This window comes from Pinus tabuliformis, chromosome J (genome assembly GCF_031772625.1).
Source record: "Pinus tabuliformis cultivar Carrire ecotype Pingquan chromosome J, CPIR1, whole genome shotgun sequence".
Classification (NCBI taxonomy): domain Eukaryota; kingdom Viridiplantae; phylum Streptophyta; class Pinopsida; order Pinales; family Pinaceae; genus Pinus; species Pinus tabuliformis.
In genome coordinates this window covers 1,517,457,453-1,517,472,702 of record NC_142295.1, presented here as the reverse complement: position 1 = coordinate 1,517,472,702, position 15,250 = coordinate 1,517,457,453, and the positions used below count along the sequence as shown (strand labels likewise).

The window sequence follows — 15,250 nt, the reverse complement described above, 5'->3', positions numbered from 1 at the left end:
GCCATTCCATTATGGTCCTTATCTTTTCAGGGTCCAATCCCTTATTTTGTGATTATATGGCCTAAATATTATATTTCTTCCTTGAAGAAATCACACTTGCTGAACTTAGCATATAACTGGTGTTCTCGGAGGGTTTGTAGCACCAATCTGAGGTGCTCCTTGTGCTCTTCCTTAGTGCGGGAGTATATCAATGTATCATCGATAAATATCAGCACAAATCTATCCAAATACCGATGAAATACGATGTTCATTAAGCACATGAAAGTTGTAGGGGCGTTGGTTAACCCAAAGGGTAGCACCACAAACTCGTAATGTCCATACCTTGTTCTAAAATCTGTTTTAGCTATGTCTTCCTCCTTAATCCTGATCTGGTGGTAACTTGATCGCAAATCGATCTTGGAGAATACTGTTGCACCCTTCACTTGATCGAAAAGTTCATCAATCCGAGGTAGGGGATACTTGTTTTTTATTGTTAGTTTGTTCAGCTGAGGGTAATCTATACACATGCGAAGGGTCCCGTCTTTTTTCTTAATGAACAACACTGGATCTCCCCACGAGGATACACTGGGGTGAATATAGCTTCTTTCCAACAATTCCTGTAGTTGTATTTTTAATTCTATCAACTCAGGTACACTCATTTTATAGGGTGCTCAAGATACCGGTGCTGCCCTCGGTATCAATTCGATGGTAAAGTCTATATCCCTCTTAGGCGGCAGTCCGGGAATCTCTTCTGGAAACACATCCGCAAACTCTTGTATTACAGGGATGTTATCCAACATGGCTGTTTTATCCTTCGAATCAGTATAGCCCACTTGGATGAGATAAATCTTACACCCCTTCCTGATGCATTTTGCTAATTGAGATGTAGTTATTGGCCGAACCTGCACTGGCCGTTTAATTCCTTGCATCTCTTGCCTAGCTCCAAGTTCATCCCTATAATAAATAGTCTTTGTTTTGTAGTTAACCAATGACCAGTGCTTTTCTAACCAGTCCATACCGATCAGAACATCATATGAACCAAGGGGGAGCACGTTTAAATCTGCCATTACTAGTTGCCTTGCTATTGTTAAAGGGAAGTTATTGACTTTTGCCAGCACTTGCCTCTTGGCCCCTGTAGCCAGTTGTACTAGCCACGAATTCTTGAATTTAACAAGTTGCAGTTTACAATGTTCTACTACCTTTGGACTAATATAACTTAATGTGGCTCCAGGATCAATTAAAACAGCTATAGTAAGGTCTGAAATTTTACCTTCAAATTCCACCATGGTCGGCTGGTACTCCGCCTGACGATCGTCCAGGGTTGCATTAATCCTTGGTATGCTACGTCCTACATCGTCGACTGTCGATGCTTCATGGATTTGGGATAACTGTTCGGTTCCCTTTCGCTGTGGACAGTTTTTGACGTAGTGAGGCCCTCCACAACCCCAACACTGTACTGGGGGTCTTGCTGTCCCTTCATTGTCCAATCTTGCACGCTGCTCACTGACTTTGGACTCACTGGTTGGCTTGGATTTGAATGAGCTTCTCTGCATAGTTTTGCTGTTCTGCCCCTTGCCCATTCCCTTGCTTCCACCACTACGATTTCCTTTACTGTTTCCAGCTGGCTTATTTCCTCTTTTCTCATTCCATCTTTTGCCCGGAGCTTCTCCTTTCTGTTTATTTTGCTGGTAACAAATCCTGGCTTTGCGGATAGCTTCGTCCATCGTCTTTGGATTGTCAAACTCAATCCTTTCCCGCATATACAGGGGTAAACTACTAACAAATCTTTGCACCTTAGCTTTTTCTTCTCTAATATAAGGCACATAGCGAAGCAAGGAAGTAAAACGGGTGATAAATTCGTCCATGGTCTGCTGCCCCAACCGCAAGTCATGGAATTCCCTTGCCTTTTCGTCGTAGAAACGCTCGGTCAGATATCTTTCTTTGAAGTACCTTTGAAATTTCTCCCAAGTTATGGTCTGTTCGCTTACTCCTTTTACGATCTTGACTTCTTCCCACCACAGGGTCGCTTTCCCCTGTAATTGGAAGATGGCTAATCGTGCCTTCAGGTTATGATCGTATTCATACAGCTGGAAGTATTTGTTCATATTTATTAACCATGCCTCAACTGCTTCCTCCTGTTCCCCGTCAAAGTGCGGAGGTTTAATCTTACGAAATTCTCCCTGCAACTCTATCCGTTGCCTCTTTGATGTATGCTGTTCAGATGCATTATCAGATCGTTCCTCCCTCTCTTCTGACCCTTCAGGTTCTGTATGATGGTTCTGTTCTTCTGACATTCTCTGTTGTTCCGCACTGGGGTTAGCTGGCGGCTGGTTTTGTCTGTTTTAGAATTCTTTCTTGTTCTATCGTTAATCGTGCATTATCTTCACGTAACCGGGCCATTTCATTTTTCAATTCCTACACCGTCTCCAAAATAGCCTGGTTTGTATTACGAGCTTCCTCTCCGAGCTGTACCCATAGCTCGGGATTACTCTCAGGCCCAGGTATAGGTCCCTAACCCATCGCATATCTGCGTGACGCACTGTCCCCTCTTCTCATATTGTCAGTCTTCCGGTTTCCTGCCTTTAACATGGGAAAAGTAAATCAACACTTTAACTATTTCTTTTCTTTGAACTGCTCAAATAGGGACAAAATAATGGTATGTGCTACTCTGTGTTTCATTTTCAATTTTCAACTCAAAATCTCTATTTTACTGTCAAATTCAACTTTAATTTCAATTCCCAGAGGCCTCAGTTTTGTAACTGGGCTCTGATACCACTTGTCACATACCTCGAGATAATTGTTTTATTTTTATTTTTATATTATTATTATTATTATTATTATTATTATTTAATTTACACAGTCATAAATCTGGCATTATTCTCATGTATGAAGAATGGTTTTAATTTACTTCTTCGGGTCTTTTGTTCCACCGGAGGAGTTTCCTCCTTGGTTTATCCGATGGCACAAGCATAGATCAGTCTTTCCAAGGATTCCACAGAGGCTCTGACGAGCTAGCTCCGAACCCGTTCCGACTCTATGCCACCGCAGGATTGTCTTGGGTCCTTCAGTCCGTTGAGCAACCATCCGGAGGCCACTACATGCACAGTTAGATGATTTCTGGTAATATTTTTGCTATGCTATCTTAAATATGGTTTGTTCATCAATCTCGGCTCTTATAAACTTTTTTGGAGAGATTTGGTTCATTTTGGCTAATGAATTCTATGTTTTTGTTTTGATCTCATGGGTGAGAACGGTGTTGTTCAGCCTTCCGTGCCTGCTCCTGGGTATGGTCGTCTCCTCCTGTCATTTCGACTCAACCGGCTCTCAACAGGTATGTTCATTTTCTAAACACTTCATGGACAGTTTCCAGTTAAATGTCATTTGTTTATTTTATGTACTGTTTGATAACGAAGGGGGTTTCTCTCCCTCGTACTCCTTGGCACAGCCCAAATGGTCCATAGCCTTACCCCTTTTTCCACTATTGGTCACAGATAACGACAGGATTTTCCACACCAGACTAGTCCTGCGCCTCTCCGGTTACAAGAGTATTGGTTCCAGGTGGAGCCATGTTGAGCCGAGGCTCAGGGTTTAGCAGTATTAATATACGTGGGCATGCCCTCGGGCTTCCCTGAGTTGTTTGTAATTTAATTCCCTTTTCCATTTAAGAACATGAAATGGATAAAGCCCTGGTGAATGTCTCTCACTAGATTACAATGGTTAACACAGTCTTATTACTACTTCTTCTATTGGCATGATATTTTGTAGCCCTCGCGGCCTTGCTATGTGCTATTTTCAGAGTACTGTTTCGGTTCCTCTGTGTGGAATGCTAAAGATGATAGTTGCTTGTTTTTCTGGCATAATACTCCATGATTAAGGAAATTGTTTATGGTTTCTCTAAGGTTATTTTGCAGTTTCTTGTCATCTTTAATTTTGATATTATACAACCTCTTACATTGACATATGTCTGTGAATATTCAATTGACAAACTCTCCTTACTGCTTTCGGTAAAAATCGCCCCGTAAGAATTACAAGTCACCTGTTATCGGCATCTCCAGGGTTGCATATGGGTATTTGCGTGCGGTCTTTAGCCCCGCTCAAGGCTGGCTACCCAATAAATGGTTTCACACTCTGAATTAATTTTCTTCCAAACCCTAATACCTCTACCCAGGAGTCTTTGAGCTACTGCTCTGCCACAGTAATGTAAATAGTTTTGTTTTATTATATGCAGGCTGGCTGGAAGATGTTATTTTACTTCTGCCATTCGTTTATATACTTAAATGTTTGCCTCTATTACAGTTTTCATTGGAATTAGTTTTGTGCGATGGGTAAATTATCAAGGGCTCGATGTATGTTCACTCCTTTCATACGGCTCTAATGTGTTTTTCTACCCTTCGATATTTTACTATAACCCATCCAGGACTCTTGTCTTGCCTTAACCGCAAGCCAAATTCAATAACATCCCCAGGGTTTGAATGTTGACCCTCCATGCTTATGATTTTATTCTAGTTGTTATTTCTTCTAGCTGCATGACAACTTTTCCTTCAGTTCTAGCAAGGGTTTTCTTAGGGGAATAAAACACCGGTTGTGCAGGTCTACTTCTGTTTCAAGCTTAAATAACGCCTTTATAATTTCTGGTTTAACAATAATGCTCTTATCTGGTTACGGTTGAACTGTAGCATTTGCAGCCTATGGCTATTCACTGTCCCAGAAAAGTTTGTATGAGTAGACCACAGACCCTAGTCACTGTTCCCGAATTCCCTCACTCAAGGGTATTTCTGCCACTACACATATTTTCTGATTTCTTCTTTGCAATTGACAGAGGGGTAAGAGAACACTATCTATGCACAATTATCTGCTAATAAATAAAATAAACCAGACCCTTCCCCCGTTTCTTGAGCAGTTACATATCAAATATGGAACACATTTCCTACTAGGAAAACTTAGCAGATAATTTAACAGATGTCCTAGGGATTTTTCCTACTTACCTGGTCTCTGCCTGGTGAATAAGACTCCTCAGTGGTTCACCTAGATTCCTGCTGCTTCTCTGTTTGACCACCCAACCGCGAGACTCGTCTTTCAAGACCAGAGTCTCCCCCCTAGCTTTCGCTTGCCAGATCACTATCCTCAGCAAGAATGCACTCAGTGCTTGGCTATCTGGTCATCACCAGACTTAGCCTCAATCTTTTTTTTTTTTCTTTTTTTTCTGCGTGTCCCTACAGCACAGATTTTTGCCTCCTCCCCTCCTTTTCTCTGGAAGCCTTCCAATTAGGGGAGGTAGTTTGATTGTAGTTTTTAACAACTGTCTTTTCCCAACTTCCTCCTTAGAAGTTGCCAGCATTTCAAGAAACATTTCTTACATATATATATTTTAAAGAACACAATAATAATAATAGTAACATATATATATATATATTTTAAAGAACACAATAATAATAACAATACTATTAATTTTCAAACAGTGAATAGTGTCATATTTAGCTCTGTCTTTTACCACAGTAAAAATCAAATATTTACATTTTCCCAGGACATCACATGATAGATAAGCATATTATTTTTGGTTTAGTTAAAAAACTTTGACTTCAATTAAAACAAAAAAATCTATAAAGTTTTTCATAAATATTTATTAAAAAAAATTGAAAAAAAAAATAATTATAAAGTTTTTTATAATTTTTTATTAAAACACAATTAAAAAAAATAAGTTATTTTTTATATAAATATTTTATTATTATTTTGACATGTGATTTACAATATATTTATAAAAAATAATAAATTTTAAAAAAATAATAAATAATTAAATTGATAATTCACATAGCATAAATGGTATTATGGTATCTCTACATATCATTATTGTTATAATTGGTATTATCGTATCTCTACAGATCATGACTGGTATAATTGCCTGACTTTTTTTTTAATACTACCCGGTTTTCTGTGGTTTTATAAAAATTTTGAGAAGTTTTCATAAAAATATATTTTAATATACAATTCTAAAATCTCAAGCGATGTTTATAATTTTACAATTATATATATATATTTTAACAATTGGTTAAGGTGTAGGGCTAACAATTGGTTAAGATGTATAGGGCTGGCGGGCAAGTGTACATCAATTTGAATTTTTTAAGCTAGAAAATAATGTATAAAACCAAAAACATTGAAACTTGACACGGTTATGTTATTACCAATCATTATGAAAGTTTATAGAAATACTTTGGTAGGTAATATAGGCATTACTATGTTCATTATAAACTTGGAATTATTTTTAAAATACAAAATGTAGATCGTTTAAAGGTAAAGTATTAATATGTTTTATTTTCACATTCTTTTGGAAATTGAAATGACGTAAAAACTCGAAGATTCAATTTGTCTTTTCATTTATTTTTTAATGGTTAAAATTAAAAAATAATATATCTATATATATAATTGATTTGGAAATTTATGTCAATCTTTTTCCACTAGTGTTTAAAAGTTGAAGTATATATTATTTTTTAAGCCAATAACATATTAAAATTAAAAAAGCTAGTATTTACTAAGCATAAAGATAATTAAGCATAGTATTAAGCATGGTTCTAGATAAGGTAAATTAGGAAAAGCATCAACATATTAAAGCAGATAAGTATAGAGGTAGATAATGTAAATTAGGAAAACCATTAATATATTAAAGTTTATTTTTTTGCATTTGTGGAATTGACTTTATGAAACATATTGTTTGTTTTAGTTTGTTAAAACCTCGACGTAGTTCATTTAAGTTGTCAAATTCACTTAGGGATGGCACCCAGCTTGGAACACACAATTCTTTACAATGACTATATAACCGGTAACCTTGACATCATGGAGTGACTTAACAATACACCCCATATCTTTCTATTTTACACCCTATGAGTTGACTTCATGAAACATATTGTTCTAGAAAATAGTTTTCTGAAATATTTTTTTCCTTGCTTAAGCATCACTTTTGCCTCATTATTATGGAATGTTACTATAATTTATCTTTGAAAAAAAAACACTTCTAATTATTTGTTTTTTTTATACCATAGATTGTATTGTTTTTTTATTTTCTTCAAAAACTTAGTTTTGACTTTCAATTAGTTTTGAAATTTTTAAACAGATTTTATGAAGTTTATTAATGTTTTGAAAAAAATAAATATCAAATAATATTTGAAAATTAAAAAGTAAGTTTGTAATTTTTTAAATATAAATTGGTTTTTTCTAATTAATTGACTATTTTTTATGTGGAATAACACTGTCAATTATAAAAATTATGTCAAAAAAAATCTAAAAAATATGTGTCATAATAATTTAGACTTTGTTATAATATCATTGGTCTTTCCCATGGTTTATCAATACCACATGCCCAAAAACCATAACTCATTTCAAAATCAATATATATATATATATATATATATAAGCATCAATATTGCATATTACATTTATTCTTATTATTATTGATGATGATGATGATGGTTAACGTCCACTGAGACCAAACTTTGGTCTATTGGACCTAAAGAAAATGAATTATTTAGTTTGATTTAAGGTTTTATTCCTATGCTCAAAAATCTTGGAGAGAAACCTCCCGATCTCACTATAATTTTGACATCGAAGAAGGCTAATTTTGACATCGAAGAAGGCTAGGAAGGTCAGCATTGCAACAAAGATTATGAAACTAAGATCAGTAATGAGGGACACTCTAAGAGGAAGTGTTTTTCATCCTCTATGTTCATATTCTCACGAAGATGGCAGATCCTTTCCATCCATGGTGTTTTAGGAACCACCCAATGACCCGTTTCACTATGGAACTCATGAGAGTTCGTTCTAATCTTGGCTATATTAATTTTCTTCTTTGCGCTAGTTAAAATCGAGAGATACATTTGATCTTTTAGAGTAGGGTTGAAGACCTCCTTATATAAATTAACCATAAATAATTTTCTTTTTGCATTACCATAATTTATTAGTACCACATATTCAATATCCATAACTCTTTTCCCACTTAATTTATTTTATATCTTTTATTTTATAATTTTTCCTAATTAGATTGAAAAATTAAAAAATTAAAAATAAGAAAATCTCTCCTATTACCTATTTATTAATTATGAATAAATTAAAGTTTTAGAAAATATTAATCCTAATCAAAATATAAAAACTTTTATTAAAATAATTATCAATTTTATATTCCCTACATTAAAAAAATTGTACTGGTTTTTAAAATAAATATGCTACACGACTAAAAAATTACCAAATGAAAAAAATTGTTTATTTACTCCATAAATGAGTAGTTGTAAGTCCAAAGTCAGTAAATTGTAATTTTGAGTCTTTAAATATATTCAAAGTATTAAATTAATTTAAAATTACAATTTATTAAAATTGTAATTTTAATAAAACCAGTTGAGAACAAAGGGACACATCTGTTTACGAGAGTCTAAATGAAAAGGTGACATTTGTTTATGAGAATCTACGGCTACCTGCATCTTATGTCACGGCTCACCAATCTTAATTACGGGACATGAATGTACTACAAGATTTTTTGTGTCCATATTTATTTCAAATGCTAGATAAATTTAAAGCCACTTCTGACCGGTACACGTCACGGTTGTCTTCTCTCGGAGATGAGAGATGAGTGGGAAAATGAATCAAGTTGGAAAAATCTCACTCGACAGATGTCTAATGTTGTGTAACTATTTTTTCAACAAAAATATATAACATTAAGTGTAAATATCTTTTAATTTATGTCAAAGTTTTCTAGAATACAGATTTGGCTCATAATGTCTATAAATAGTCTTTTAAATATTAAAAAGCACAAAACACATTGTCCCAAGTTATAAAACAAATAAAACTATAAATCCTTCCAACATGGTCTATTCCAGAAGTACAAAGTACCCATCACTTCAACCTCACTTAACTGAATTGAAATTATGTATCTGAAATACACATTCATACATGAACATATAAATGGTTGATTTATGTCAGTTGTTAGAAAAATAGATGAGAGCTAAGAGAGGTTATACATACAACAAATCACATACTCTACTTTATTAATCAGATAAAGCGGTTACATATATAAGAATTAGATCACCGAATTCTAGATGATAAGATCCGAAGAAGGTAGATCTATGACTCATAGACAACTCACACACATAGGGAAATAACAACTTCTAAATTGACTCCTTGGGATTCACAATTACAACTCATACACATGGGAAGCAACCACATCTAGAATAACACCTCAGAATACTCACTGACAACTTGTAATACACATGAAACACATGACATGGAAACATTAATTCCAACACCCTCCCTTAATGCTTACATGAAAAATACATATTACAACAACAAAGAAAATTTGTCTGACTAGTCTTTATCAGCACTCACATCCACTTTGGAATCTCGCAAACACCGCTCTTTCACCACCACATTTTCGAGTTGTCACTTGATCTCCATTTAAAATGTAACCACCTATGACCATCGTTGATAAACTTTGCAAGATCAATAATATTGACACCTCAGATCGTCGAGGCTTTCGTAATAAGATTTTTCAAGTAATGAACAATCCTATGGACCAACCACCATATGTCGGATATTTCACTTTCATCTATCCATCAAGTGCTAGGATGGGGGTCTAGATACTAAATGTGTTCAAAAGTTGATCAAACAACTTGACCTTACTAACACACAAGAATTGATGTTTTGGACACCGGGGCTTCCAGTTTAAGAACCACCAACCCTTTTTATAACCAAAATTGAAACATTTCACAACTACAAACTCAATAATCATCAAACTATCAATTGTCATTCAGGCATAGACAAGTCACCACGTCCCTCCTTAGCACAGGTCAAAAGTTGTTCATCTGGTTCAATCTTTGTCTTGGAGCTTTCTCATCTTCACAAAGCAGCATTTGTTAGAGTGGTCAATTCCAACAAACTTACACTCACATATTGAGCTGACCAAACTCAATATGTTTAAAATGCAAACTCCAAAATTTGAGATCGAAACAAGATTGCAACATAAACATTTGACATAGAGATCCCTTCCTCGCAAAAGAAAAAACTTGATATGTGCCTCCAATTTTAACACTTTTGACATTTATCATTGGCCACTTGAAACTCCTCTGCCCCAGATCTTAGATCCAGATTTGTGCAACAACATGATTTTGAAGATTTATAATATGATAGTGCACACAACTTTGACAAAACCATCCAGACATGAATTTAACTCCTTTGCAAGGTATGGGTAGATAAGCACAAACAAAACTTTACATAGAACAAGATAATGGAGGAATTTGTCGATGCTTGAAGAAGTTGTGAACAAACAAACACATCTGTACACATGATCACAAAAAAAAATCACAGACTAAAAATAAACTCTCACAAATCTATACTAATATGTACAGAATAATAACACTCAAGATCCCTCACATATTCCTCACCCTCCCTTGAGAGATTCAAGCCAGTACTAGCTCTGATACCATGTTAGAAAAATAGAAGAGAGCTAAGAAAGATTATACACACAACAAATCACATACTCTACTTTATTGATCACATAAAGCAGTTAAATATATAAGAACTAGATCACTGACTTCTAAATGATAAGATCCAAAGAAGGTAGATCTATGACTCATAGACAATTCACACAATAGGGAAATAAAAACTTCTAGATTGACTCCTTAGGATTCACAATTACAACTCATACACATGGGAAACAACCACATCTAGAATAACACCTTAGAATACTCACTGACAACTTGTAATACACATGGAACACATGATATGGAAGCATTACTTCCAACATCAGCCATAATTGTTGTAATAAATGACACTAAACCCACTAAATTTCCAATTAAAACAGATCAGATCGAAGCACATGGATCAACCATAAGAAATTCATAGTAGTTGGATCACATCCAAGTAAGTCTAGATCACACATTAAAATTCAGAGATTGCAATCCATATCAATCTCTACTACCAATCAAAGTCAAATGCAAAAAACTATAAAAAAAAGTTTAACCCTTGCTAAAGTTGCATTTGAAACATTCAAACTCTTCACCAGTGCTCGAGACATACAATCACAGAATATTTCACAGTATATTCAAGTTATTTATTTGGGTTATTTATTTTAGTTTATGCACAATTTAATTAGGTTAATTATCACAGTTTTGTTGTCAATTTCTCATAATGGTGAATGCTTTTATTTATTTCAAATTTATACACTGATTGATCTTTGTTCTAAGTCATTTCCTCTTACTTCTCTTATTGTTCTTACTTTTCATTGAATTTAAAAGAAGTATAGAGATGAAAAAGTGTTCTAAAGTATCCAGAGAAAACAGTCAACGTTGATCTCCTATGACTGTTATAAACAAACGAATGACTACTATCAACAACCAAATCATAAATTTCACTTCAAATTTTAGACCTAAACATATTGTAAACATTGTGTCACACCATTATTGATATCTTTCTTGTCAATACCATTGTAGTGAATATTGATCAATATGATTTTCAAATGATCTTGCCTGAAGAACATAAATATGATATATCTCATGGAGTGGTGGATGTTAGTTTGCGAACCACATAATTGAAACAAATTCTTACCATAGCTAGCTATCAACTTGCAACAAGGAATCGTACTACACAACTGAAGTCTGAACTATTTACTGAGATGTAGTGTATAATAATCTATATCTTGCAGAATATTTCAAGATTATAAAATCATCAGATAGTTTAAATTTGTTCTGATCTGAGTAGATAAAGTGGTTGCATTCCAATATTTATCTCATTTATTTTTTTCTTTTTTTTGGTTATAAGGTTCAGCGAATGTATACCTGTTAGGTTGTGTTGGTGGAAACTACTCTCAGACCCCATGTTTTCTACTATGATACTTTTGCAGGAACAAAAAAATTGGAAAACGCGTTAGAACTATTACCTACACAACCATTTTCGTTTTGCCTGCATTGGAAATATTTCTTTACCATGTTTAGAAAAATTACTAAAGAGGAATGTTCGAAAATTAGTTAAATATTTGTTCCAAATCATGCAAAATAAATATACAAAAGGTGATATTATCCTTAGTAAGGGGTGTCCAAAATTTTATGCTTGTATAAAGCTTGAAAAAGACACATCAAAAAAGACTAGCTTTACAAAACATGAGAAGACCTGAAGTTAATAAAGGGCATTCCTATTCATTTTTTTCTTCAACACTTGAACTAATAGACATTCTGATTTTGGAGGTGCTTGAGTCAGGGCTCCTAAATAATTTGAAACTTGTTGGCGCATAACACAAAACTCAGCCTCTTGTGTTTTCAATATGTCTCTTTTGCTGCATCAAAGTTGTTGGGAAAAATACTAAGGTGGGGGGGGGTGTGAATCAATATTTTCAAATCAATAACTTTTTACATTTGATATTCAAATTTCTATACGCCACTTTACTGAAAGGAACCTGCATGTGTACATGACTGTTCTTAAGACAACTACCGTATATCCAGTGAACTTATGATTTAGTTATTTCATCATATGTTGGTCTTCAACCAGTGCATCTGTACTTTAATAAACATTAGATAAATAGAAATCATGTGTTCTAGGAACAAAATAATCCATCACACATAAGAAACTGACATGAACACGAGGATTTAAGGTGGAAACCCAACGCGGGAGAAAACCACCTGCTATTGTTGTCTTTGTCTTCTTTTAAATATAAAGAAAAATATTTTTACAATATTGTACTAGTGCAGACTTATACCAATACGCACGCACCCACCTGTAGAAGGCTGCAACCTTCATTCTTTCTCCAGCTCCTACTAGAATGGAGACACAACACCCTGATTCTTGTATTGGTGTAAAATTCTACTAGTATGTAGGCACCAACTTGCAGAAGGCTACAACCTTCACTATTTCTCCAGCTGCTACTAGAAGGGAGCTCTAACCCCCTGATTTGATCACCAACCACTATTGGCAGGAAGCTTCGACTTCCTCACTGAAGGTTCCAACCCTCGGCAACATCCATGGACCATGTTTCATGAATTTTTATACTGAACCCATTATCAAAACTTAAGCTCAATATAAAAAATAAACTGTAACTCATCACTGTAACACAGTCATCCATCTTTGAAACATCTGAATCAATCAATCACTAAAATCCAATCACCAATCTATGGCATAACTGAAACCCAATGATCAATTTCTGAATCAATCAATCACTGAAATCCAATCACCAATCTATGGCATAACTGAAACCCAATGATCAATTTCTGAATCAACCAATCACTGGAACTTCTAACACAACTGAATCAATCAATCACTGAAACCTTTGACACAACTGAATCACCCAATCATCAATTTATGATACAACTAAATTAACCATTCACTCAAAATCCAATCAATCGACACTTAATCAAAATTCAACCAATCAACTAGAACAGTCAAATCACTATAACCAGTACATAGAATTGAACTTAGAATACGGTATCAACACACATAATCAATCTGCAACCCTGATCATTCATTTTAAAAATTCATATGCTACTTCACTTAAGGAAACCCATGTGCATATGCACTTTTTAGTAGAGGAACCAGCGTAGAAATATTAAAATACATAAAATTGAAAACTTGACTATTGGAATTCTGAAAAGAATATTGAGTCATACTCATATTTGTTGCAATGCTCTGAACCAATCACAGAACTGAACCTGATGTGCATTCATATTCTATAAGTAATCTTAACATTCATCAATCAATTAATACCCAATTCAACTTCATCATTCAATCAGATCTACTTCAGACATTATCACTCAACCCATATCAACATGAGGACATCATTGACAGACAATAGAGAAGAAGCATCACTAATCAGGTTGATCAGTCATTTATAAACATAAACCCTTACTTTGTATACATGACGTTGAAGAGATGTACCTGTGTGTATATGAACTTTTCCCGAGACCAACCAACGTATATATCTGCAAATTTTGACCTAAAATTTCACATCTCTTTAGAACTTCAGAATGACCCAGATCATAATAATCAGAGATAAAAACATGCATCAATACTTTGATCTAGTCAATCCATCAATAGATAATAGACTCAAAAGTCATTTCAGGTCTCATGATCTTGATCCATCATTGTATTCATTAGTGCATAATTATTTCAGATCTAGTGGATCTCATCCACCATCAAACTCTCAGGTGCATACTTAGTTTAGATCAAGAAAAGCATCAAAAACCCATAACATGCATATTTTCTTTTGATCTAACTCTTCATAAGATTTCCATCATTTTCACACCTAGCACTTTGATCTTCACCTCTTTATATAGTTTATCCTTTTTGAATACCATGGGTCAAAACCATAGTTATGCCGATGGTATTACTTGATGGGATCAATATTCTTTTCCACACTCATTACTATGGGCCAATACCATGGTAAGAACCCTTGGTATTTAGAATACCATGGTGCAAAAACAATATGCTACTTTTCTTCACTGAACTCGTGTGCATACACGACTTGGCTTAACAGAACCCGCGTATAGTTCTTGAACTTCCAACTTTATCATTCTTCTGAACTGCCATGCATTCTGTCACATTTGTAAACACATTATGTTAACTTCCAACCTTATCGTTCCTCTCAACTGATTCCTCTAAACTCCCACGCATTCTGTCACTTTTGTAAACACATTCATGTTTATACCTTTAACAATTAGATCAAAAGAAAACTTATCAAGTAGGATTCCATTTCATCAAATAGGTTTTCATCAAGGACAACTCATTAGGTAGGTTTCCATTAAGGACAACACCTAATTCATAAAGCCAACAATATCCTCGTATTAAACTTTTGATTCTGTGATGTAAAACTTTGACCCATCATTTTGTTTCATCATTCTGTCACCTCTGAACTAACCTGTGAATTCTGTTATAGGTGAGTTTCCATCAAAGACAACACATGCATCATAATGCCAACAATCTCCCCCTCTGGACTTGATGGAAACCACTTTGGTGTTTGGTCACCACAACCTGTAAATAACATCAAGCCAAGAAAAAAACATCAAGCTATTCTCCAAACACCAAGCTACTCTCCCCCTTTGACATCAAGGGCAAAGGCCCAACCAATGTTAAATGAAGGCCTCCATATCTAAACTGTTGAATATTCATACTGACCATGCTCCCCCTGAGCACATGTTGAATTATCTAATCATGCTCCCCTTGATCATATGTTGAAATATTTGACGGATGTGAAATGACTCTATGACTCAACTGAGTATGACCTTCCTATCACCAAGGACCCATACTTACATCA

General features: G+C 34.6%; 1 protein-coding gene across 1 annotated transcript in view; it reads left to right on the top strand.

Moving 5' to 3' along the window:
• Positions 1–4,300: 4,300 nt before the first annotated feature.
• Positions 4,301–15,250, top strand: part of LOC149233259 (putative protein phosphatase 2C 44) — a 36,142-nt gene continuing 25,192 nt past the window's right edge. Inside the window, exon 1 of the mRNA XM_089382136.1 lies at positions 4,301–4,325. Coding sequence (XP_089238262.1) covers positions 4,301–4,325 — 25 coding nt within the window. The remainder of the gene's footprint in view (positions 4,326–15,250) is intronic.